The sequence below is a fragment of the Podarcis cretensis genome, assembly GCF_951804945.1.
Source record: "Podarcis cretensis genome assembly, chromosome: 2".
NCBI classification, from domain to species: domain Eukaryota; kingdom Metazoa; phylum Chordata; class Lepidosauria; order Squamata; family Lacertidae; genus Podarcis; species Podarcis cretensis.
The window spans coordinates 66,154,596-66,181,453 of NC_137171.1; the positions used below are offsets into that span (position 1 = coordinate 66,154,596).

General features: G+C 41.5%; 1 protein-coding gene across 4 annotated transcripts in view; it reads right to left on the reverse strand.

Moving 5' to 3' along the window:
• Positions 1 to 26,648, reverse strand: part of FAXDC2 (fatty acid hydroxylase domain containing 2) — a 46,883-nt gene extending 20,235 nt beyond the window's left edge. The window contains exons 1-2 of one of the 4 annotated variants that reach the window (XM_079968300.1): positions 26,562 to 26,648; positions 15,278 to 15,334 (exon numbers count right to left, since the gene is read on the reverse strand). In XM_079968300.1, coding sequence (XP_079824426.1) covers positions 15,278 to 15,334; positions 26,562 to 26,633 — 129 coding nt within the window. In that variant the 5' untranslated portion in view covers positions 26,634 to 26,648. Of the gene's footprint in view, positions 1 to 2,331; positions 2,486 to 15,277; positions 15,335 to 19,333; positions 19,367 to 26,552 lie in introns of those variants that run through there. The other 3 variants (XM_079968299.1, XM_079968301.1, XM_079968302.1) reach the window with 3 other exon arrangements.
• Positions 26,649 to 26,858: the final 210 nt, after the last annotated feature.

The window sequence follows — 26,858 nt, forward strand, 5'->3', positions numbered from 1 at the left end:
TAACCCCTGCCTGTAAGTCACGCTGCACAACTTCAACAAGCCCATTTTGCCAGGGACTTCGGGGGCAAGATAACTCATGAGTAGTCCCCTGCGCTTCCAGGAATTTCTCAAAATCCTCAGAAACAAATTCTCCGCCCCGGTCAGAAAACAGGTTCTTAATAGGTTTGTTAAAGTGTGTTTTTACCCAGTTGCAAAAAACTTTATACTTCTCAAATGCTTGGGACTTCTCAGCTATTGCGTAAGTCCAACAATATCTACTATACTGGTCTATGAGAGTGAGCCAGTACTTAGAACCTCCTAATGATGGCGGGAGTGGCCCAACTAAGTCACAATGTACACGCTCAAATGGCTCAGTTACTTTCCTATCTGAGCACCTACCCTTGCGTGCAACCTTAATCTTATTCTTGCAACAAGATAGACATTGCATAAAGAATTTACATGGTTATAAGTTGAGGCCATTAACAATATTCTTTGTCTTAATTACATCAGCAAAATTCAAGTGTCCCAGAATTCTGTGCGCCTCATGGACACACCCAGAATGTGGCCTTACATTCCTCAACCCCTGGCTTGACTGTGCTGCTCTGCAATTTATAGGCGATTGGGAGTAGGTGCGAAAATACAGTCTATATAAACCATCAGAGTCCCGGGCATACAATAGACGTTTGTTCCCCTCAAAAAACTCACACATTGAATTTAAGAAACGCACACTTATGCCTTGACGAGCAAAACACCTTACTGATAATAAATTGTCCACTGATGGGCAGTAAATGCAGTTCGCTATTGTAATATTTAAAGAGTCAAGTTTAACAGTACCTCTGCCAAGTGACTGCAAGACTTGTGAATTGGCTAAATGTACATTACCAATTTCCTCTTCGAAAGAAATAAACAAGCTTCGATTGTTGCAAACGTGGTGAGAAGCTCCTGAGTCCACAATAAAAGAATTCCACTTGGAACCTTTAATTCTTTTATGATCTGCAGTCCGAGCATGAAAAGCTCGCGGCTCATTTCTGTCTTTACGGTGCGATGTTGGCTGCTGAGATGACAACCGTGACTGACGAGCAGAAACAGGCTTAGGAGTACTTTGCTTTCTTTTGGATCTGCAGTCCTTTGCAAAATGTCCTTGCTTATTGCAGAACCAACAACGCTTTGCAGCTTTAAATGCAGTCGCATCACCAAAAGGTTGCATATGGTGTTCCTCATTACTTCTGGAAATAGGAGTGCTTATGGCACAAGCCTCCCTTCTATCCAACTCGCCCATTAATCTTGCCGTCACCCCTTCCACAGTTAATTGCGCTGGTGGGACGGCAGATATCTGGCTAGCTATACCATCAAAGTCCTCATTAAGGGAACAAAGAATGATAAAAACATACTGAATATCAGGTATGTCCATGTCCCTTCGAATTAATTCACCACGTATTGCCTCCAGACGTCTCAAGTGTGCTGCCAAATCACCACCAGGCTGCAACTTCGTCTGGTACAGCTGCTTGAAAAACGTCAATGCAGACGCTGACTCCTTTCTAACATGCACTGCTGCAAGACTGTCCCACATTTCTTTGGCAGTTTTCTTATTCCTTATATAGACTACTTGCTGGTCGCTAACTGCCAAATTAATTATCGCCCTGGCTTTTGCATCTCCTTTCGACCAAGCATTAGTTACAGGGTCAGGAGGGTCATCAGTCACATAGGCCCATACTTCCCTAGAGGTCAAAAGCGCCTCCACCCGAAAAGACCATAAACTATAGTTCTCATCTGTTAGCTGTGGGAAGACCAGAGCCTTCTCAGCTTCAGGAACCCGGTCAACCATTCTGGAAATCTTCCAGACCCACAAAAACTACACTAACAGGAGAAGGAGTTTTCAAACCTTTCTCAGAGTCCAAAAATATGCAGTCATCCACTCAGCAGCTGGGCCCATAACCAAAGATGTTGGCTATTTGCAGTATGGTAGCGCTGCAGAGAGCTTGCTGGGGAGATCATGCATTAAAAAGAAAGGGACTCAAAAATAACTTAAGGTTTTAATTACAAAAAAAACAAAAACTCCTTATACACATTATATATACACATAATATATACATTAACAACAAACCAGACCCAACCACCAACCCAACCCCCAGGGTAATGGGAGAGCTAGGTGCTGCTCCTTATATACTACAACCAAATGCTGACACACCTTAATCAGTACAACTCAGCAGCACCTGCTATGTCTCACAGCTGTAAAGCTGGGTCTCGTTATCTTGCTCTGGCCCTTGCTCTGGCCCCTTAAAGACATACACATCGAGTGGAACAATGATGAACCTTTACATTTAAAGAAACCATTCAACAGACAGAACTTACACCCCGCTCATCCACTCTCCAAAAAGCTACTGCTCCTTGCCTTGGGGAAAGACAGACTGGAAGCTCTGTAGGTGTTTGCCCTCAACCTCCTTCCGTGAACGACGAGTGTTATATCAGTAGGCAGAGTACTGTTGTGAGTTTGTAGGGTGTGAGGCACCCTAATTAGAATTAATGAAGGGTTGGAGAGTCAGTCTGTGGTTTGGATGCAGCTCATGTTGATTATTAGGTAAGCAAAGTCTGGTGATAACCTGGAAGATGAATCATTAATCCAGGCCCATAAAGTGCAAGGCAATGGCTAGAGCCCCACTCTGAGCCCTGGGTTAGCCAGAAAGACAGTGCCAGAGTGGGGAGGGGGTAGGTTCACGATTGCTGTGGGCAACAATGTACCGTATTTTTCATTCCATAAGACGCACCTGACCATAAGATGCACCTAGTTTTTAGAGGAGCAAAACAAGAAAAAAAATATTCTGAACAAAACAGTGGATATATGATTTTTGTGGTTCATGCTGTGGCCACAGACATGATATATGATTTGACGGTGAGTTTGGGGTAGCCCAATGCAAAAATCCTGAGAATCCATGTGGATCCATGCTTTGTAACCACGTTTTTGCGCCATTGTGACCCCACGAAACAGTGGATGCATTTTTTTTGGGTGCAGGCTGTAGCATGGACATGCTATGTGATTTAATGGTTAATTTGGGGTGACCCAATGCAAAAATCCTTAGGATCCATGTGCTTTTACCTCCCCGCTTCCAGGCAGCCTCCTTTATTGCTAGCGTCCCTTATCTCTCTCCTGATCGCTTGCTGATCAGCTGATCAGTGGCTTCGTTTCAACACCCCCTTCCCTCTTGTTTGCCCTAGCATCTTTTCCTTAGCTGGAACAGTTTTATCCTCCTCCTTTTCTTCTAATTTATTTCCTCATTGCTTGTTTTAGTACAGTGGTACCTCAGGTTACATACGCTTCAGGTTACATACGCTACAGGTTACAGACTCCACTAACCCAGAAATAGTATCTCAGGTTAAGAACTTTGCTACAGGATGAGAACAGAAATCATGCTCTGGCGGCACGGCAGCAGCAGGAGGCCCCATTAGCTAAAGTGGTGCTTCAGGTTAAGAACAGTTTCAGGTTAAGAACAGACCTCCGGAATGAATTAAATACGTAACCAGAGGTACCACTGTATTCCTGTCTCCTCTCCTTGCAAGTTTGCTGTCTTTACCTCCCCACTCCCAGGCAGCCTCCTTTCTCGCTAGAGTCCCTTAGCTCCCTGCCGATCAGCTGCTCAGCGGCTTCGTTTCAACACCCCCTTCCCTCTTTCTAAAAAAAAAAAAAAAGGTACGATTTGCTTTTCGCCCCGGGCAATTCAGCTCCAGGGACCACACACTCGCTCCCTAAGACGCACAGACCTTACTTTTTAGGAGGAAAAAAGTGTGTCTTATGGAGCAAAAAATACGGTAAGCTAAAGGAAAAACGGTTGTGCTTTGCAGGGAGTTTCCAAGCTGTAGAAAGGGGAATCAGAGCAATGTGGGATGACAGTTTGAATCCAAGCAGCAGCCATGGAAGAAACGGAACCTGCTTGGAGGGTAATGTTTTTTACCTCCCAATGTAGGCTCAGGTATGTATATATGTGCAAATATACCATATATTATAAAGATACCACAATCCCCATGGTGCCACAGTTCCTAAGGAAACTCAGGCCCTGGGTTAAGTGCCTGGACCCCTGGAATCTCACACTGCTGTAGAGACTGGGGTGGTGTGTCACAGGATTGTTCTGAAATGTTGATGAGAAATTATTAGCATTGATCTGCTGGAATAAGCAGTGGACTTTAACACCAATTCTATTGACCGGTGAAAGTGACACCCTAGTTTAGTTTAGCTTCCATTTCATCAATCACCCCCCACACACACACACACCATAATTAAATGGGTGACTACAGGGCTTGAACTAATCTCCACTGTTATTCAATATCTATAAGAAGACACTGGGAGTGGTTATTAGGAATCTTGCAGGGAGGTGCCCTCAGAATGCAAATGACAAGCTGCTCTATCTCTCCACAGCATCTTAATGTGAACAGAATGTACAGTTTCTGAGAAAAACAAGCTGAGCTTGAATCCTGGAAAGGCACTGTGGGTAATCGTTTCTCCATCCAAGAAATTGGTCAACTGCCTACCTACCCTGGATGGGGTTGCAATGCCCCTGAAAGAGCAGCTTCACAGTTTTTTTTTGGGGGGGAGCTTCTGGATCCAACTCCAGAAGGTAGTTGGATCATTGGAGGTAGCCTCAGTGGCTAGAAGTGCCTTTTACCAACTGAAAATGGTACAATAGCCATGACCATTCCTGAACTGGGAAACTTGGCCATAGTAGTTTATGCATTGCATAGTTCAAGACTGGATTACTGTAATGTGTTGTATGTGGGGATTCCCTGGCACCTCCATTTAGTACATGTTATTGTTTTATTCTGTTTGTAAATCTCTTTGAGGTTTTTAAATATATATACAATCGAGCATTAGATACATTTTATGAAATAAATGAAAATAATGGAAAGCTATCTTGCTCTCCCTGCCCAAATCCAGGCCTGCACGCCCCAAAGGAACGGTTACTGTGTATTTTAATTCTGTATTGATTTTGTAGTTGTACACCAGTTATATTTTGGGATATAAGTGGTATATAAAAATGAATAAAGAAAAATAATGCAGTGAATTCAAAAGGAAGCATCAGGAGCGCACTCTGAGCGCATCCCAAAATTCCTTTGTAGCTATGGACTGAATTCTCTGCTTTTGGAATTCGGCACCTTTCCCTATCAACTTTAAAACTGTACCACTGAAGAGGACTTCCGGTGGCGCGTGATCTTGCCGCAAGCGAGGGATTTTTCGGAGCGAGGAATCCCAGCTATTTCGGATGGAAAAGGGGTGCTACAGGGCGCAATAGCCCCCTATTAAAGCCTCTGGAGGGTGCGTCTGGATAAGGTATAAAGACTTACTTGAAAGTAAAACCCCAAGGTGGTTATCACCGATGGAAGCGAAGGCTCTGAAAAAGCTCAATATGGAGGCCAAATGGCCGAAGTATTGGGAGATTTTGGAACAGGAAGGTGACAAATTGAAACTGTAGAGTTTTGAGAAATTAAGAGACAAAGTGCGAGATTGGCTTCATTATTATCAAAAAATCGAGGCTTATAATTTGGACAGAAAAATCGGCTTCCAGGTGGAAAAATCAAAATTGGAAACAGAACTTTTAGACCCTAAAACTAAGGTATTATCAAGAATGTATAACTTGCTGTTGAGATGGAACACTCAAGATGAAACGGTTAAATCTGCTATGATTAAATGGGCACAAGATGTTGGACATAACATTATGTTTGCTGACTGGGAACAGTTATGGACCACAGGTATGAAGTTCACGGCATGTAGTGCCTTAAGAGAGAATATTATGAAAATGATATACAGGTGGTACATGACACCAGTCAAGCTTGCAAAAATATATCATCTGCCCGATAAGTGTTGGAAATGTAAAGAAAATGAAGGTACATTTCTTCACCTTTGGTGGACATGCCCAAGGATTAAGGCTTTCTGGGAAATGATATATAATGAAATGAAAAAGGTATTTAAGTATACCTTTCTGAAGAAACCAGAGGCCTTTCTTCTGGGCATGGTCAGCCAATTGGTGTCAAAAAAGGATAGAACTTTCTTTATGTACGCCACAACAGCAGCAAGAATACTTATCGCAAAGTATTGGAAGACACAAGATCTACCCACTCTGGAAGAATGGCAGATGAAAGTAATAGACTATATGGAGTTGGCGGAAATGACTGGCAGAATCCGGGACCAGGGAGAAGAGTCAGTGGAAGAAGACTGGAAGAAATTTAAAGATTATTTGCAGAAATATTGTAAAATTAATGAAAGTTAAAATGATGTTGGATTGAAACGAAGCGGTTTTAGCAACAAGGTTAAAATGAATCTGTAAAAATAGATTGATAACAGATGAAAATATAAAGTTATAATGTGTTAAGATATTGGATTAAGATCAAAACAAAGAGGGAAAGGATTTGCTGAACTAAATAATGTGAATTGGAATACAGAAAAGGGAGGTGTGAGGGAGTCAGGGAAATAAGTAAAGGAAGTATAAGGTATGAAACGATGGATTTGTTTTTAAGTGTTTTTTCTCTCTTCTTTTGTATTGAAATTTTTTCCTTGTATTTTTGTATTTTTCTTATTTCATTTTCCTTTTTTATTATTCTTATTTCGTGTGTCATATATTATGTAACCTTTTTTGTTCTGTAAAACCTTAATAAATATATATTTTTTAAAAAATTAAAGCCTCTGGAGGGTGTCCAGGGCATCAGGTTCTCGGCAGTGCCCTAAAATTGCCCGTCCGGCCGTCAGGTAACCCCTAAAAGGGTGAAGAGTACGGCGGAACGGGTTAGCGGGCTATCGGGAAGCCATTGCTGCATCCGAATAGCGAAGCCCCAAGCTTGCGAAGAACAGCGCTCCGCTCTCAAAACTAAGAAATTTGGACCCAATTTAAAGTATAAATTGCAAGATGTGGAACTAAGGAAGGCTCCGGATTAATAAGGATTTCTTTTTTGAGTTTAGCTGTCATCTGGAATCAGCTTTGACGCAGCGATTTATGCAGAGCTGGAAAACGAGAGTAAGTTGCCACTAGTGGCTATTGTTTCCGTTTCCCCCGTAACTTTTAGAAACAAAATAAAGAAGTTAAAAGTAACTTTTTGGGAATTTAAAGAACTGAAAAAAGTAATTGGACTATAAGGGGGAACAGAATGTAATTATGGTGGCGAATAGAGATCTTTGATGGAACGGAGGACACTTAAAGAGCGAAGTTCTTTGTCTTTCCACCTTCGTTTTTAAACACAAAGGAAAGAGAACTAGGCGATCTCTGACTCCATTGTCAATAATAGAGAAGCGCAATCTGAAAAGGCTACAGTTGCAACGTGCAGGATTTAATATACCCCTTTGTTTTTTCTCTTTCTCTTTTTTTTTTTTATTAATTGGATTTAAAATCTGGACACCAAAGTAATAGCCAGAAATTGGTCATTTGGGTTTATTAATTTATATTTCTTCTTAAATTTGGCTATCGACTCCCTAGTGGACGGAATAAGTCAGTACAACTTGTTTTTCTGTCCTCCTTTTTAAGTCAGTGGAAAAATTTTCTGAAGTGACCTTGGCTCCTCTCCTGCTCCACACTGCCTTTTTTGTGGATCTTTTTTCCTGGATCTTTTTGGTTGTCAACTGCAGACATTTATTATCATTATATTATCAACCTTTTGGGTGATTAAAAGAAATTTAGACATTAATTAATTCTCAACTGGCTCTTCCTATTGATATCGTGGAAGGATTATTTAATTTCAACTGGATTACAACATAATTTGAATTTGGAATTAAGTTCCCCATCTATTTTAACAAATTTTGGTTTTTTGGATTTCAATTTTATCGGACCTAAATTTTGCTTGGATTTAAACTTTATTCTTTTTGGACTTAAACTTTATTTGGACTTTATGGGATTTAAACTTTATTTGGATTCATTATAATATTCCATTTGGATTACAATTGATGCAAGTATAAAAGGAAGAATCCAATTAAGGATTAGCCCAATTGGGGGCAAGAAGATTGTTTTCATCCTTCAACTGTGGATGTGGTTGTGGCCAGCCCTTTATTTTCCCCAAATTATAGGGGGATTAAGTAGCTTTGTTTAACCTTTATTTTTGGATTTATAAGATACTTGTATTTGCAAAAAGATTCTGATTTTATATTTTTGTTATTTCTCTGAATTTAAATTTGTAAATTGGGTATATTGCTGTGATTTGAATAGGCGGGGAAGTATTAAAGGATATTTTTTGGAAATGGCACATCAACAAAAGAAGGGGTTGGAAGGGGGGACACCAACAGATAGGAGAGCATCTAAGCAAGAATCAGATTTTAGAGCAGAAATACGATAGAAATAATGCAACAACAGACAGAGATAGAGGTGGTGAAGAAAGTAAAATACTTAGGAATTTGGTTAACTCCTAAAAATATCGACCTGTTCCAGAATAATTATGTACAGGTGTGGAAAGGAATAAGGAATGACCTGGAGGTGTGGGGTAGAATGAAACTGTCCTTTTGGGGCAGAATTTCTACAATAAAGATGAACGTGCTTCCAAAGATGTTATTTTTATTTCAGACTATCCCCACTATCAAGGGGGTAGGGATTTTTAAGGATTGGCAAAGAGTGATTGCAAGGTATATTTGGCAGGGCAAGAAGCCAAGAATAAAATATAAATTACTAGCAGATGTGAAAGAAAGAGGAGGCTTCGCCCTGCCAGATATGAAACTATATTACGAAGCAGCTTGTCTTTGCTGGTTAAAGGAGTGGATTAAACTAGAAAATACGGAATTATTGGATCTAGAAGGTTTCGATAACAGATTTGGTTGGCACGCTTACCTATGGGGCGACAAGAAGAAAGTCCATAAAGGATTTGGGAACCACATTCTCAGGAGTTCATTAATAAAAGTATGGGACAGGTATAAAAATCTTCTGGAACCAAGAGTTCAACATTGGCTATCTCCGTTAGAGGTTATGTGTGTAAAGAAAATTAATATGAGAGGGAAATGGGCTACCTACGGAGAACTAATAACTAAAGAAGGAGGAAAATGGAAACTAAAACCATATGAACAAGTTAAAGATTATGTGTATGATTGGTTGCATTATTTTCAGGTTAATGAAATGCTTAAAAAAGATATAAAGGAAAGTGGCTATGCAGAAAAAGACTCTAAGTTCCAAACAGAGATAATAAATAATGAATATAATATTTTGTCAAAAATGTATAAGATATTGTTAGAATGGTATACGAAAGATGAAGAGGTTAAATCGGTAATGATACAATGGGCCAAAGATTTTGGATATAATATTCAATTTGAAGATTGGGAAAAATTATGGAAGGAAAATTTAAAATTTACTGCATGCATGGGGTTGAAGGAAAATGTTATGAAAATGTTTTATAGATGGTACATTACACCAGTAAAACTTGCAAAAATGTATAAAACATGTAATAAGTGTTGGAAATGTAAAGAAAAAGAGGGAACGTTTTACCATATGTGGTGGGAATGTAAGAAAGTGAAGAGTTTCTGGGAAGCGATATATAATGAATTGAAAAAGATGTTAAAATATACTTTTGTTAAGAAACCAGAAGTTTTTCTTTTAGGGATTACAGGAAAAGAAATAAGAAGAAAAGACTGTAAATTATCCCAGTATGCAGTTACTGCAGCAATAATTTTACTGGCCCAGAAATGGAAACAAGAGGAAATACCGACGATTCAAGAATGGAGAATGAAATTGACGGACTATGCGGAACTGGATAAATTGACTGGGAAAATAAGATATGTTCGAAATCAAAAGTTCATCGAAGATTGGGGAAAATTTGTAGATTATCTGAAAAATGTATGTGATGTGCAAACAACGCTAGTGGGGTTTCAAGAAGCACTGTAAAAGTTTAAGAGGTATTGTCAAAAGAAATAGAAAAGGGAGGGAAGACAAATGGCAATGCAATCAAAGGAATGCGTATTAAATTACGGATGATTACCAGAGAGACTGAAGGAAGTCCAAAAAGAGTAATTTGTTAAAATTTGTTAAGATTTGGATAATAATTGTATGATTGGAAACTAAAAAAAATTATATATAAAACTGTACCTGTAGTAATGTTCACCCCCAACCACTTGCCCCTCCCTTCTCCTGTCTCTGCTCTCCGGCCAGACTAGGACGCCCAGGGCAAGGTTGGCGGGCTAATTACTTTTCCCAAAACAGAACAAACATGACCCGGTAGGGCTGCCACCACTCCCTATGTCCAGGGGACCCAGAACCACAACCCAGGGAGAAGGCTGTGACCCATTTAACCTGGCTGTCCCCCTGTTCCACAAGCTGCATCCACAGACTTGCAGGCAGAAGTTCTACGGTAGAGCGTAACCAAGCGTAAGGCTAGGACTTAGCTATTCCCTCCGGAAAGGCACACAAACTAAAACAGTTTCATTCTTAAAAGGTTTATTTTAAAAATAACATAAAAAACATGCTAGAATAGCAGGCACTCTTTTGAACGTTACAGATAAGAAAATAAGAACATTGCATAGTATAACTAGCTATACATACTCACAAGCTCTAACACACAATAGGATAGTTGAAACCTTTAGGACTCTGCAAGTTGAAGGCTTTTGAAGATCTCCATTTCAAAAGGCAAAACGACGGCTGATAAGATGGGACATCAGAGCCGGGCCTCTATGCGGATTGCAGAGCAATGGCAGAGAGCGCAATTTCTCAAACAATTCCCTGATCCTTTATTCACAATTCGCATTAGGCGTCGTAACTTTCAAGCCAATCATAAGACTCAAATTATTTTTGAATACACCAATGACCGGCTTGCTGGTCAATCAATTTACCCCTTGACAGCTGGGCCAATTTGGAATCCAAACTTTAAATCAAAGGGTTTCCTCCCTTCCGTGGAAATTAGCCAGATACACATTCACAAGCAATTCAAGGACAGATAGCATCACTGGGGGGTGGGGGGGATGTTTACACCCTCAAACTCAGGTGTTAGATCTTTTCATTAAATCAAGGCTTCCTTGGTTCCCATAAAGCTTTCAACTAAGGAGCCATTTAGTCTAGAGTTTAAAGATACACACTTCTTTCCCAGGGTCCTTGTGGCTGATGAAACTCCCACAAGGCTTCACTCCCTTTGCTTGACCAAAGAATAATTTTCTAAATAAGACTAACTTTACTACACCCTCCCCTCTAAGATGAAATTATAGGGTGAAGTCCCATAATTTCATCAAAGAAAATTATTTACATACTGAGGTAGATCATCCGGTCCAGGGGGCTCCAGCAGCTTTTAAACATACATTACTAGCAGCACCCCCCTAATCCGATTTTTCACAGTTCTTAGGCAATACTCAATAATATCTCATGAAACAGATTGGTACATTCTAGACAAAGTATCAGCAACAACGTTGCTCTTTCCTGCGATGTGAGTGACTTTAAACTGAAAATCCTGAAGGGCCATACTCCACCTAAGCAATTTCTGGTTGGATGATTTTACCCTTTCCAGCCAACACAGTGGAGAATGGTCAGTTTGAACCTCAAAGGTGTTACCCCACAGATAAGGACGCAGTTTGGTCAGAGCCCAGACCAAAGCAAAACACTCCTTCTCTATGGTTGAATAATTTTGTTCAGAAGTGATCAACTTTTTACTCAAGTAAACCACGGGACGCCAATTTCCTTTTTCATCTTCTTGGAGCAAAACTGCTCCTAGTCCAGTCTGACTGGCATCAGTTTGCACTATAAACGGACGTCTCTGATCTGGGGCCAGCATGACTTGGGAACTCATAAGGGCATGTTTTAACAAATCAAAGGCCCTTTGGCACTCTTCGGTCCAATTTACTCTAACTGGCAGAGACTTCTTACAAAGGTTGGTGAGCGGAGCAGCTAAAGTTGCAAAATGCTTGACGAAGCGCCTATAATAATTCACCAACCCGATAAAAGACTGCACATCCTTCTTCACGATGGGGCGAGGCCATTCTTGAATGCACTGCACCTTGGCCTCTAAAGTCTTGATGTTTCCTGACCCCACTCTAAATCCCAGGTACACCACTTCCCCTTGGGCAAACTGGCATTTTGATATTTTAACAGTCAGGTTTGCCTCTTGCAACCGGGCCAAAACTCTCTGCACATGCTTAAGGTGTTCTGGCCACGATTCAGAAAAAATTGCTAGGTCATCCAAATAAGCACAGCAAAACTCATTCAGGTCATGAATCAAGGAGTTGATTAACCGTTGGAAAGCTGCAGGAGCATTTCGTAATCCAAACGGCAGCACTTTAAACTGGTACAAGCCTACATGAGTGACAAAAGCAGACTTTTCAGAAGCTTCTGGGGACAGCGGGATTTGCCAATACCCTTTTGTCAAATCCATGACAGTGATGAATCTCGCCCGTCCCAACTTCTCAATCAAGGTGTCAATTCTAGGTAAGGGAAACACATCAGGGACAGTAACGAGGTTAATTTTTCGATAGTCTATGCAAAAACGAATAGATCCGTCTGGTTTTGGAACCAGTACTATGGGAGAAGCCCAAGCACTCTTACTAGGTTCTATAACTCCCAACTCCAGCATTTCTTTCAATTCAGTCTCAATATTCTGCGCATGTGCCTCACCAACTCGGTATGGACGTGAGGAAATGGGGGGAGTGTCCCCCGTAACAAAATGATGTTGAGCCAAGTGAGTCTTACCAGGCTTGGTGCTAAATGTGTTGCTATAAGGTTGCAGTGCCTCATAGAGCTCTTTAGCCTGAGTCTCACTTAAAGTCGGCAGCTGCAATACATCAGAAATACTTCCAGCCTGTTTGTATTCAGTTAAAAGATCCACAGGTGAAGCAGGCACCTCCTCCTGGCTCCGCGAAATGGCCAGCACAGAGATCTTTTGTTCAACACACTCTTTCAAAGAATTAACATGATACTCACGAGCAGTGGGGTGCAATTCCTTGCAGTTTACAAGGTAACACACAGGACTCAACCACGCTTCCACAACACCAGGACCTTGCCATTTCACATCTAACTTGTGGGGGCGAGACGGTCTTAAAATCCATACCTGATCCCCCACCTCAAACTGTTTGCACACAGCTTTGGCATCATGTACTCTTTTTTGATCTAATCGGGCGTTCTCTAAATTCTCTTTGGCCAGTTGCCAAATGTCTGCCAGAGTTCCTTTTAATTGGGCAAAATACTCACTAACAGAAGGCAGTTTTATCTCTTCCTCAGAACCTTCCCACTCTTTTCGAAGCATTGAGAGAGGGGTATTCAGAAGCCTTCCAAAAATCAACTGATTGGGTGCAAACCCAAGGCTTCTTTGATGGGCATCATTATAAGCAGCCACCACCAAAGGCAAATCTTGGTCCCAACTAGTACCATGGGCCAGGGCATACTTGCACAGCATCTGAACCAAGGTCTTTTGCACTCTTTCCACCAACCCATTTCCCTGATGCTGGTAAGCAATGGATGTATGGTGGCGAACCTCAGACAAACGCAAGACCTCCTGGGTTACTTTAGCCATAAAATTAGTTCCCAAATCGCTCACCAAAACTTTAGGAATTCCTAGGGAACAGAAGGCAGAAATTAAAGCCTTAACCAGACTATTAGCAGAGGTATTAGTCAAACTTGTGGCATAAACATAACGAGACGCATAATCAATGATCACGCACAGATATTGCTTCCCTGAGCGAGTTTTTGGCAAGGGACCCACTAAATCAATTCCCCACTTTTCCAAAACATTTGCTTCTAAGGGGACACTCTAACTCATTGGGCAGGTTATCACGGTCATTGCCCACCTTCTGGCAAATTACACAAGAACGCACATATGCTTTAGTGGTTTGATACACATCAGGCCAGTAGAAGTAACGAGTCAATCTCTCTAAGGTCTTTTGTAGTCCCATATGACCCGCCAAGCCGTCTTCATGGTCTAAGCTAAGAACAGTAGATCGCTTCTTTTCTGGAACCACTAGTTGTAAAACAAAATCTTTATCTTTCACCTTTTTTGGTACAAATTGTCGATATAAAAGTCCCTTTTTGTGCAAACAACGCTAGTGGGGTTTCAAGAAGCACTGTAAAAGTTTAAGAGGTATTGTCAAAAGAAATAGAAAAGGGAGGGAAGACAAATGGCAATGCAATCAAAGGAATGCGTATTAAATTACGGATGATTACCAGAGAGACTGAAGGAAGTCCAAAAAGAGTAATTTGTTAAAATTTGTTAAGATTTGGATAATAATTGTATGATTGGAAACTAAAAAAATTTATATATAAAACTGTACCTGTAGTAATGTTCACCCCCAACCACTTGCCCCTCCCTTCTCCTGTCTCTGCTCTCCGGCCAGACTAGGACGCCTAGGGCAAGGTTGGCGGGCTAATTACTTTTCCCAAAACAGAACAAACACGACCCGGTAGGGCTGCCACCACTCCCTATTGTCCAGGGGACCCAGAACCACAACCCAGGGAGAAGGCTGTGACCCATTTAACCTGGCTGTCCCCCTGTTCCACAAGCTGCATCCACAGACTTGCAGGCAGAAGTTCTACGGTAGAGCGTAACCAAGCGTAAGGCTAGGACTTAGCTATTCCCTCCGGAAAGGCACACAAACTAAAACAGTTTCATTCTTAAAAGGTTTATTTTAAAAATAACATAAAAAACATGCTAGAATAGCAGGCACTCTTTTGAACGTTACAGATAAGAAAATAAGAACATTGCATAGTATAACTAGCTATACATACTCGCAAGCTCTAACACACAATAGGATAGTTGAAACCTTTAGGACTCTGCAAGGTGAAGGCTTTTGAAGATCTCCATTTCAAAAGGCAAAACTACGGCTGATAAGATGGGACATCAGAGCCGGGCCTCTCTGCGGATTGCAGAGCAATGGCAGAGAGCGCAATTTCTCAAACAATTCCCTGATCCTTTATTCACAATTCGCATTAGGCGTCGTAACTTTCAAGCCAATCATAAGGCTCAAATTATTTTTGAATACACCAATGACCGGCTTGCTGGTCAATCAATTTACCCCTTGACAGCTGGGCCAATTTGGAATCCAAACTTTAAATCAAAGGGTTTCCTCCCTTCCGTGGAAATTAGCTAGATACACATTCACAAGCATTCAAGGACAGATAGCATCACTGGGGGGGAGATGTTTACACCCTCAAACTCAGGTGTTAGATCTTTTCATTAAATCAAGGCTTCCTTGGTTCCCATAAAGCTTTCAACTAAGGAGCCATTTAGTCTAGAGTTTAAAGATACACACTTCTTTCCCAGGGTCCTTGTGGCTGATGAAACTCCCACAAGGCTTCACTCCCTTTGCTTGACCAAAGAATAATTTTCTAAATAAGACTAACTTTACTACAGTACCACTGAAAGCTGTGGGAGTGGTACCTTTTACCTGTCTCTGATGTCCTCGAGAGCTAGGTTCCCAGCATGTAGCACCTTCCTTCATCATCTGAAATGCAAATCAATACACAAAATTAAACTGAAACTGGGATTGAAGATGAGGGTTCATGTCTTATAATCTGATTGTGCCAGTCAAGGCCATGGGAAAAGCCTATACAGTGGTACCTCGGGTTACAAACACTGCGGGTTATAGACTCCGCTAACCCAGAAATAGTACCTCGGGTTAAGAACTTTGCTTCAGGATGAGAACAGAAATCGTGCTCCGGCGGCGTGGCAGCAGCAGGAGGCCCCATTAGCTAAAGTGGTGCTTCAGGTTAAGAACAGTTTCAGGTTAAGAATGGACCTCCGGAACGAATTAAGTTCATAACCAGAGGTACCACTGTACTCATCTAGCGGCCTCGTGGATTGCTGACACCTGGGGCGGTCTCACCCCCTCCCCCCCCGGTAGACTGGGCAGCTGGGGTTGGGGTGCGCACTGCCAGGGTTCCTTGCCTGTCATGGGGGCACCTGATTACACCCCTTCAAAAATGTTGGCTCGGGGCCATGGCCCCAATGCCTCTCCCACACTATGCCTCTGTAGTTATTGAAACGATGCCAATCTTCAATGAGTACACAACCCCATTCTCTTCCTCATAAACAGAACATGTCACAGGTCTTGAGAAAATTCTCTTTCAAAATCCATTGTCAGATTATGGGAGTTGCCTAATTGCTTTAAGCAATTAGGCAACTCCCATAATCTGACAATGGATTTTGAAAGAGAATTTCTTACACAACGCTCCACAAGAGTTTTGAAGGAATGCCATTCCTGCTCTGTTACTGGCATTCACGCCAGTTTTGCCTACCAGGTGCCTGTGGGAAGCCAGTAAGCACGATACGAGTACTATAGCCCTCTGCTGCTCACGATCCCCAGCAACCAGTGTTAGAAATTAGCCAGGCGTGTTTTGCGACTGGCAAGTGTCGAATTGTGACCACATGGAGATCTCTGGATACCAGGTTGGTGACTGACATCTCTATCTGGCTGGCCCCTCCAGTCAGCAGGTATGCAGAAGCATTTATTTATTGCATATATGGCCCACTTTTTTCTCTAAGGTGTACATGGTTCGCCCCCCCTCCTCAGTTAATACCTACAACAACCCCTGTGAGGTAGGTTAAGAGGCTGTGGCTGGCCAAGGTCACCTGGTGAACTTTATGACTGAGTGGGGATTTGAAACCTGATTCCCCGCCCAAGTCCTAGTCCAACATTCTAATCACTACACCATATGGGCTTCCCAGAGTACTTCTACTGTTCCGCCAGGCCTTTGGGCAGGATGCAGTTTGGCGTGCTTTTCTTTGTATAAAACAAGCCCGAAGGAGGCCCCTAACCAGCTCACAGGTCCTTGTATGATCAGTGAAAACAGTTGGTCCTGGCAAAGTATTAACCACTCTCAACTCCAACCTGACAATTGCCACCTGCCCAGATTTTAACTTGTCTGAATTAATTTTAAGATGTGTTTTAATTAATTGATGTCTGTTTTTACGCATATTGTGTTGTTTTTATGATGTTAGCCGCTCTGAGCCTGGCCTCAGATACAAATAAAAATTATTATTATTTTATTATAGGGCAGCTATATAAATTAAGTAGGTAAATAAATATGGGGAAAGGAAAATGTCTCTTAGAGAAGGATCTGAACTATTCCCCTTGAAGCTTGAATTAGTTTTTATTCTGCATTGATGTTTTATTGTGTTGTAAACCACTTTGAGATTTATTTTTTGATCAATAAATAAACAAAGTGGTATAGATGATGATGATGATCATCACCACCACCACCACCCCTACTGCTAAACAGGTGCCTAGATATTCTGTTGTGGCGACTGTAACCTAGGTGTAAGTTGCCATTTGGTGATTAGCTTATATATCTGAGTTTCTAACACTGTTCACACCTATTCTGTGTCAGTGCCATTGGGGAGAGAAAAAACATTTGACATCTCTCAACATAGAAGAAGAAGAAGAAGAAGAAGAAGAAGAAGAAGAAGAAGAAGAAGAGTAGTAGTTTGGATTTGATATCCCGCTTTATCACTACCTGAAGGAGTCTTAAAGCGGCTAACATTCTCCTTTCCCTTCCTCCCCCACAACAAACACTCTGTGAGGTGAATGGGGCTGAGAGACTTCAGAGAAGTGTGACTAGCCCAAGGTCACCCAGCAGCTGCATCTGGAGGAGCAGAGACGCGAACCCGGTTCCCCAGATTACGAATCTACCGCTCTTAACCACTACACCACACTGGCTCTCGACCATCCCTTAGCATTACACAACAGCCTTCTAGGCAAAACTATAGCAGTTTTCACAAAGAACAAATTCATATGCATATTTCCCCACTTCTGCTATTGTCTCAGATGCCCATTATTGATTCATAAACACATGCACACCCAAGGTTCTCCTATGACTCTTCCTATACACAGCCGTACCTTGGAAGTCGAACGGAATCCGTTCTGGAAGTCCATTTGACTTCCAAAACGTTCGAAAACTAAATTGCGGCTTCTGATTGGCTGCAGGAATCCAAGGTCCAAGGTACACCTGTACTTAACAACGTGGGTTAGACAACATGAAGATTTGAGCATGAATGGTGGACGCCAGTGATGTCATTTTGAAGATATGGGGGTAGTTTATTTTGTGAACGTGCTTTATATTCTCTCTGAATCCTGAACTTTTTGCAGTCCCCTCTGTGTCAACGGAATTTCAAGGACAAAGCAGAGAGCAAAATCAGGTGCATTTTCAAAGGACCAAAGAGAATATATTATTTCCAGAATATATTATTTCATAACACAAACGATCTGGATGTTGTTCAACTAAGTTTTTCTCAGAGTAGACCCATTAAAATTTATATCATTATAAGATCACCCTGGAGAATAAGTGGTTGGCCTAGAAGGCATAGATGTCTGGTCTGATCTTTAGTACACTTTCAGAATACAGAACATGGATTTTCAAAGGACCTCATCTGACATGCCCTTAGATCAGGTGACAGCCAGGTGTTGGCAATCCTGACAGAAATACAAGGTCAGGGAAAAGTGCAACCTGCCTGGTTTCTGTGCTGGACCAAAAACTTTCCGAGAGAACCCCGAAGGCCCATAAAGTGACAATTGACTTGTTTTCTTCTGAACTTTGTGCTCTGTTTGCTGACTCATATCTTCTGAGCCAAAAGGCTTTTCACTAGAAAGAAAACTTTAAAATGGGAAAGGAGAAACTGCTCTGGTATGGACACATCTGCTAAAACATACTCAGTTACATAGAATAGGCCTAATCTTCCTGCTGAAGTAAGGCTTTTTTTCTTGATTAAAAAAGACCTTTAACCTCATTTTCCATAAGTCCCTTTGCCCATTATACTGCCTTTATCAATGCAGATTGTATTAATGTGCTCTCTGTAAATATAGATATGTTATCTCTGAAAGAAGATAAGCTAAGATGCTTGCTTTAAGAATGTGCATACTTAGCAAAAAATAAAATAAACCTGGGAGTTTACGTTTTCTACCAGATCCCTTCATTAATTTCTCTAAGAGTCAAGGATAAATTCCTGTTTGGGCCTCATTCAAGTCAGGAGCTACTTTCCGTTTATAAGAGGGATAAAAAAAAAACTTTATCCCATGCTAGCAGATGGTAACAGAATGGAAATAAGTGCAAATACGTCTTTGCTTATTCCTCTGTCTGATACATTTGTCATTTAACAAATTTATAGACCATTTCATGACATGAAGCCTTCAAAGTGGTGGACAAGATAGAAACAGAAGGAGACCAAACACATGCTCTAAAAACAATAATTCCATCATTATATTCTAAATAATAAACCCATTTCTGGAGATATCTCAGGGAAAGGCTTCCTAAAGCAAAAATAGGCATCTATTTTTGGTACCCAGGCATCATGATACCAGGGGTCTGTCTAATTTTGGCTGGTAATTATCTCTATATGCAGGTAGTATTGTGCCTAGCATCATTAGCTGCGTCCTTTCCCAAACTGCTAGCCAACATTTTAAATATCTTTCCGTTTGTCCCTGTACTTGAACAATTCTTGTTGTTACCCATTTCTTCCCCTTCATGGATCACTGCCTTGCCATGGCGAAGGGGCTTGAAGAACTCAGAGAAGCTATGAACTATGCCGAGCAGGGCACCCAAGATGAAGAGGTCATAGTGGAGAGTTTTGACCGAACGTGATCCACCTGGAGGAGGAACCGGCAAGCCACTCCAGTATCCCTGCCAAGAAAACTCCACGGACAAAGACAACAGGCATATAAAAGTTATGACGCTGGAAGATGAGCCCCTCAGGTCGGAAGGCGTCCAACATGCTACTGGGGAAGAGCAGAGGACAAGTACAAGTAGATCCAGAGCTGATGAAGCGGCTGGGCTAAAGCCGAAAGGACGTTCAGTTCAGTTGCGGATATGCCTGGAAGCGAAAGGAAAGTCCAATGCTGTAAAGAAAAATATTGCATAGGAACCTGGAATGTAAGAACTATGAACCTGGGTAAGTTGGATGTGGTCAAAAATGAGATGACAAGAATAAATATTGACATCCTGGGCATCAGTGAACTAAAATGGACGGGAATGGGCGAATTCAGTTCGGATGACCATCATATCTACTACTGTGGGCAAGAAACCCGCAAAAGAAATGGAGTGGCCCTCATAGTCAACAAAAGAGTGGCGAAAGCAGTACTGGGATGCAATCTCAAAAATGATAGAATGATCTCGATACGAATCCAAGGCAGACCTTTTAACATAACAGTAATCCAAGTTTATGCACCAACTACTGGTGCGGAAGAAACTGAAATTGACCAATTCTATGAAGACTTACAACACCTTATAGAAGTGACACCAAAGAAGGATGTTCTTCTCATTATAGGGGATTGGAATGTTAAAGTAGGGAATCAAGAGATAAAAGGAACAACTGGTAAGTTTGGCCTTGGAGAGCAAAATGAAGCAGGGCAAAGGCTAATAGAGTTCTGTCAAAAGAACAAGCTGGTCATCACAAACACGCTTTTCCAACAAGACAAGAGACGATTCTACACGTGGACATCACCAGATGGGCAGCATCGAAATCAGATTGATTATATTCTCTGCAGCCAAAGATGGAGAAGCTCAATACAGTCAGCAAAAACAAGACCTGGAGCTGACTGTGGCTCAGATCATCAGCTTCTTATAGCAAAATTCAAGCTTAAACTGAAGAAAGTAGGAAAAACCACTGGGCCGGTAAGATACAATCTAAATCAAATCCCTTATGAATACACAGTGGATGTGAGGAACAGGTTTAAGGATTTAGATTTGCTGGACAGAGTGCCTGAAGAACTATGGATGGAGGCTCGTAACATTATACAGGAGGCAGCAACAAAAACCATCCCAATGAAAAGGAAATGCAAGAAAGCAAAGTGGCTGTCCAACGAGGCCTTACAAATAGCGGGGGAGAGAAGGCAAGCAAAATGCGAGGGAGATAGAGAAAGATACAGGAAATTGAATGCAGATTTCCAAAAAATAGCAAGGAGAGATAAGAAGGCCTTCTTAAACGAGCAATGCAAAGAAATAGAGGAAAACAACAGAATGGGAAGAACCAGAGATCTGTTCAAGAAAATTGGAGATATGAAAGGAACATTTCGTTCAAAGATTACCATAATAAAGGACAAAAGTGGTAAGGACCTAACAGAAGCAGAAGACATCAAGAAGAGGTGGCAAGAATACACAGAGGAATTATACCAGAAAGATATGGATGTCTCGCACACCCCTGGTAGTGGGGTTGCTGACCTTGAGCCAGACATCCTGGAGAGTGAAGTCAAATGGGCCTTAGAAAGCACTGCAAATAACAAGACCAGTGGAAGTGATGGTATTCCAGCTGAACTATTTAAAATTTTAAAAGATGATGCTGTTAAGGTGCTACACTCAATATGCCAGCAAGTTTGGAAAACTTAGCAGTGGCCAGAGGATTGGAGAAGATCAGTCTACATCCCAATCCCAAAGAAGGGCAGTGCTAAAGAATGCTCCAACTACCGCACAATTGCACTCATTTCACACGCTAGCAAGGTTATGCTTAAAATTCTACAAGGAAGGCTCAAGCAGTATGTGGACTGAGAACTCCCAGAAGTGCAAGCTGGATTTAGAAGAGGCAGAGGAACCAGAGACCAAATTGCAAACATGCGCTGGATTACGGAGAAAGCTAGAGAGTTCCAGAAAGACATCTAATTCTGCTTCTGCCTTTGACTGTGTCGACCACAGCAAACTATGGCAAGTTCTTAAAGAAATGGGAGTGCCTGATCACCTCATCTGTCTCCTGAGAAATCTCTATGTGGGACAAGAAGCTACAGTTAGAACTGGATATGGAACAACTGATTGGTTCAAAATTGGGAAAGGAGTATGACAAGGCTGTATTTTGTCTCCCTGCTTATTTAACTTATATGCAGAATTCATCATGCGAAAGGCTGGGCTGGATGAATCCCTAGCCGGAATTGAGATTGCTGGAAGAAATATCAACAACCTCAGATATGCAGATGACACAACCTTGATGGCAGAAAGTGAGGAGGAATTAAAGAACCTTTTATTGAGGGTGAAAGAAGAGAGCGCAAAATATGGTCTGAAGCTCAACATCAAAAAAACGAAGATCATGGCCACTGGTCCCATCACCTCCTGGCAAATAGAAGGAGAAGAAATGGAGGCAGTGAAAGATTTTACTTTCTTGGGCTCCATGATCACTGCAGATGGTGACAGCAGCCACGAAATTAAGAGACGCCTGCTTCTTGGGAGGAAAGTAATGACAAACCTAGACAGCATCTTAAAAAGTAGAGACATCACCTTGCCAACAAAGGTCCGTATAGTAAAAGCTATGGTTTTCCCAGTAGTGATGTATGGAAGTGAGAGCTGGACCATAAAGAAGGCTGATCGCCGAAGAATTGATGCTTTTGAATTATGGTGCTGGAGGAGACTCTTGAGAGTCCCATGGACTGCAAGAAGATAAAACCTATCCATTCTTAAAGAAATCAGCCCTGAGTGCTCACTGGAAGGACAGATCGTGAAGCTGAGGCTCCAATACTTTGGCCACCTCATGAGAAGAGAAGACTCCCTGGAAAAGACCCTGATGTTGGGAAAGATGGAGGGCACAAGGAGAAGGGGACGACAGAGGACGAGATGGTTGGATAATGTCTTCAAAGCTACAAACATGAGTCTGACCAAACTGCGGGAGGCAGTGGAAGACAGAAGTGCCTGGCATGCTCTGGTTCATGGGGTCACAAAGAGTCGGACAAGACTAAACGACTAAACAACAACACCCATTTCTTACAGAAAATCCATGCAACTTTCATTAAGGCAGTATTTCTGGGCTATCACATTTCCTCAAGTATTCAAACAGCGCTGATATATGTTATGATAACATGATATGTTAATGCAGTTTCAACCACAGCTTGACACCTCCACCCAACACCTCCATTCCATGCTGCAGAGTCAAAAACACTCATGGAATAATGCCTCTCACATCATTTGCGGCTTGTGGAAATGCCTCTCCTGCCTTTCCAGTGCCGTTTTATGAACTATTTAAAGGTTTCTTTTCCCACTGGACCATTCAGCCGTGCGCCCCCTCCAGACTGGTGTTTATTCTGCAACATGCTCTTTTTGTCACTATACGAGAGCATTAGTGGTGGATTTAATCTGCTTTATTAGTTTTGTGATGTTTCGCCAAGGCTGTTGCCCAGAGGGGCTATAGGAAAACAAAAGCGAGGCAAAAATAAACTAGAACATTTTGTGGTAGTAAAAAGTTATGGAATTTCAGCCAGAAGTTGCAGGATATGCAATGACTGGAAACCAGTCAGTGTAACAGCCCCCAAACCTTTGCAGGTGTGAACAGTACTGGAAGTGGGATTGCATACGACTGAGCTAGCAGCAGCACAAAGCACCAGGAATGGGCAATAAACAGGACATCTGGAGGGGCCAAGGCATCTCTTTTACAAGGGAAAGGGACAATATGTCCTCTCCTCTCCCCATGTGGGAAATCAGGAATATGTTTTAACATTTCTGTATGAGCCCCACTCTCTATTCCACATACCACCAGCCTGCTTCTCTCCCCCAGGTGTTGCTAGTATAAGCATCAGTTGCTGATGTGGAGTCTGTTTAGTTTCTGCAAAGCTACACAAGGCAGTTTCTAAATAAAAATGCTAACACAATCAAAAGATTACAGAGAGAGGACAAAGCAGCTGAATTATTTTAGGCCATTAGTATTATAAGGAAATAAGGCACATACATACCGAACCAGCTGTTTTGCTTGTCAACTTTTGTTAAGCTGTGCAACAATGTTCATTCTACAAAAGCCTTAATCAGTACATCAGTCAAAGAGTTCTGAGTAATCCAGAAGCCATAGCATTATAGAGCTGGAAGGGTTCCCAAATGTCATCTAGTCCAACCCCCTGCAATGCCAATTTAGTCCTCCTATTGTTTAACACACTGAGACATCAGTTGTCAGGATTACAACCAATCCTGTTGCTCCACACCAGGCATAGAGTCAGTTCATTTTTTAAAACTGCTCCTATGCTTTAATAGATAAAATTAAGGGTCTCACATGATCACTGTATGTCCCTTTCAAGCGAAATATCATGTGCTAGAAGAAGACGACTTCAGGGACAGTCTCTAAAATGCAGGATACTTTCCTAATAATTGCTTTGGGATTTTTATGAGGCACAATTAATAAAATGAACAAATAAGACACTTAACACTAACACTTAACACTACCCTGCTGTCACAAGGAAATGTAAGCATGCTTAATTATCACAAAAACATATGAGAACTATTATCTTAATTATGCCATAATTTATTGTCCCCATGATCACAGTAATTTTTAAATTATACACTGCATTTCAGGTAGGCTGGAGGGAACCGTCCTGAGGTGGCTTACAGAGAAATAAAGAACCCAATAAAATACAATGTTAAAACAGTCCAAAACTCAGATTAAAAACAATAGCTAATGACCAGTGAAACGATCACAAAAACACTGAATGAACAGGGTTAAAAGAAAAAAAAGACAGATACAGACAAGGCCATATAGGGATAGGATTCTAGAAATTTGGGAGCACCAATGAAGAGACAGTTTCTCATACACATCAGTCTGATGAACCCTGGTTGGTGGGCTAGAGAGCAGGGCTTCTGATGCCATTTCCCAGGGGCTAGGCAGGTTCATAAGGAGACAGGTGGTCTTTCATGTAACCTTGGTCAAAACCATTTGAGACTTTAGAGGTCCAAATGGGGACTTGAAATTGATCCCAGAAACACATAGGCAGCCAAAGAAGCTGGCATGTTATTAGGTATGGTAAGATCAAAATGCTTACTGGAAGGACAGATCCTGAAGCTGAGGCTCCACTACTTTGGCCACCTCATGAGAAGAGAAGACTCCCTGGAAAAGACCCTGATGTTGGGAAAGATTGAGCGCACAAGAAGGGGACGACAGAGGACGAGACGGTTGGATGGACAGCGTTCTCGAAGCTACAAACATGAGCCTGACCAAACTGCAGGAGGCAGTGGAAGACAGGAGTGCCTGGTGTGCTCTGGTCCATGAGGTCACGAAGAGTCGGACACGACTAAACAACTAAACAACAACAAGATCAAAATGCTTGGTCCCCACGAGCATCTTTGGCATGCTGTCTCTGTAGCTGGAGGCTATTGAAAACCATCACAACTAGTAACTGCAATAATTTAATCTACAATTAAATTTAAATTTAAATCTACAATTTAATCTACAGTAATCGCCTTCTAAATCTTTCTTAATTTGCTAACATTGTTTAGAAAGAAATGCCACAGTTTAACCACCCAGTCTGTCAGCTTTCCTAACCAACAGCACACCCTTTTTATCTGGATTAAGATTCAGCTTGCTGCCCTTATCCATCTCAAAAGTGCCGCCCGACATCGTTCGAGAAAGAACTAGAGTCACTATAATACTGTTAGTTTAAGGTGGAGTAAGTATTCTGACTTTCAAACTGCAAAGAAATTTTCCAAACTGTCATTAAAAATATACTCTGCCTCCCTTCTGGGAAATGATCTATAATGAGTTAAAAAAGGTGTTTAGATACACCTTCCCTAAGAAACCAGAGGCCTTCCTCCTGGGCATTGTGGACCAAAAGGTGTTAAAGAAGGATAGAACTTTTTTATGTATGCAACTACAGCAGCAAGAATACTCATTGCAAAATATTGGAAGATACAAGACCTTCCCACGCTGGAAGAGTGGCAGACGCAGTTGATGGACTATATGGAACTGGCTGAAATGACTGGCAGAATCCGAGATCTGGGAGAAGAGACAATGGAAGAGGACTGGAAGAAATTTAAGGACTATTTACAAAAACATTATAAGTTGTATGAATGTTAAGAATCTGCATGACTTGGAAATTTTAGCTCCTGCAATTAGATTAGGAAAATAGAAAGTTAAGTTATAAGAAAAAGTTGAAATTTAAAGTTATTTTATGTATTATCTTAAGGTATAAATATTTGACAAAAGGTACTTTAAACTTAGAAGTAAAACACTCTGAAAGATATAAATAAGATACGAAACAAGGTAATAATTTGCTGATATGTTTATTGTAAAGAACACAGGGTGAGGGAGATGTGGGGAAGTCCAGTTAGTAACCTAAAAATGTATTTTGAAAGTTGGATTGTTTTTCTTTCTTTCTTTTTTCTGGTTTGTCCTTTTTCTTTTCTGTAAACTGAAAATGTAATAAATTTTTTAATAAAAAATAAAAATAAAAATATACTCTGCCTCCTTCCCTCCCTGACTGTCAGTGGCGTAGCGTGGGGGGTGCAGGGGGGGCCGGCCGCACCAGGCGCAACATCTGGGGGTTAGGGTTAGAGGGGCGCAAATCCACGGGTTAGGGGGCGCAAATTACTTGCCTTGCCCCGGGTGCTAACAACCCACGCTACGCCACTGCTGACTGTCCCAGCTCAGTTGACAGAAACTCTGAGAACTTACTGCTTTACAGGAAACTGCCACGGGGATAATAGTCATTCCCTAATACAAGCCTCAGTGAAATGAATGAGAGATCTAAGTAGGCAGTTTGTACTCAAAACCAACTCCCACTGAGTTCAGTGTTACTTACTTTCAAGGAAATAATTATAGGACTGCAGTCGTAACACCTATCACTAGTTACAAATCTGCAAAAGTTGAATTATCCCATTTTCTCTCTCTCAAAGCAACGTAGCTACCATTCTTAAAATAAATTTAGGTACTCCAGAGTGAAAACAACTGTTTTAATTGTGCTTTCTCCGTTCCAATTTCTTGCTTCCCTAGCTATTTACCTGACCAACCTGCGCTCGCCAACTGGTCCGGCAAGTATTTCTGCCTTCTGTCTCGTCGGTTGTTGTTGCTGGTAGCTGCATTCAGTGAGCTGAAGGAAAAGGAGGAGGGGCGAGCCTGCAAGCAAGCAGATAATTGGCCTCTTTCCTTAAACATCATGCATGGAGTAATTACACATAAAGTAACAGATACGTCCATTATTAGTGCTGGCAAACATGAATGGCTGCTTATGTAAGAGGTTATAGCAACATGTCATCCATGTATTAGCGTGTCAGCAGTTTTCAGTACCTTCCCCCCCCCCTTAAGTT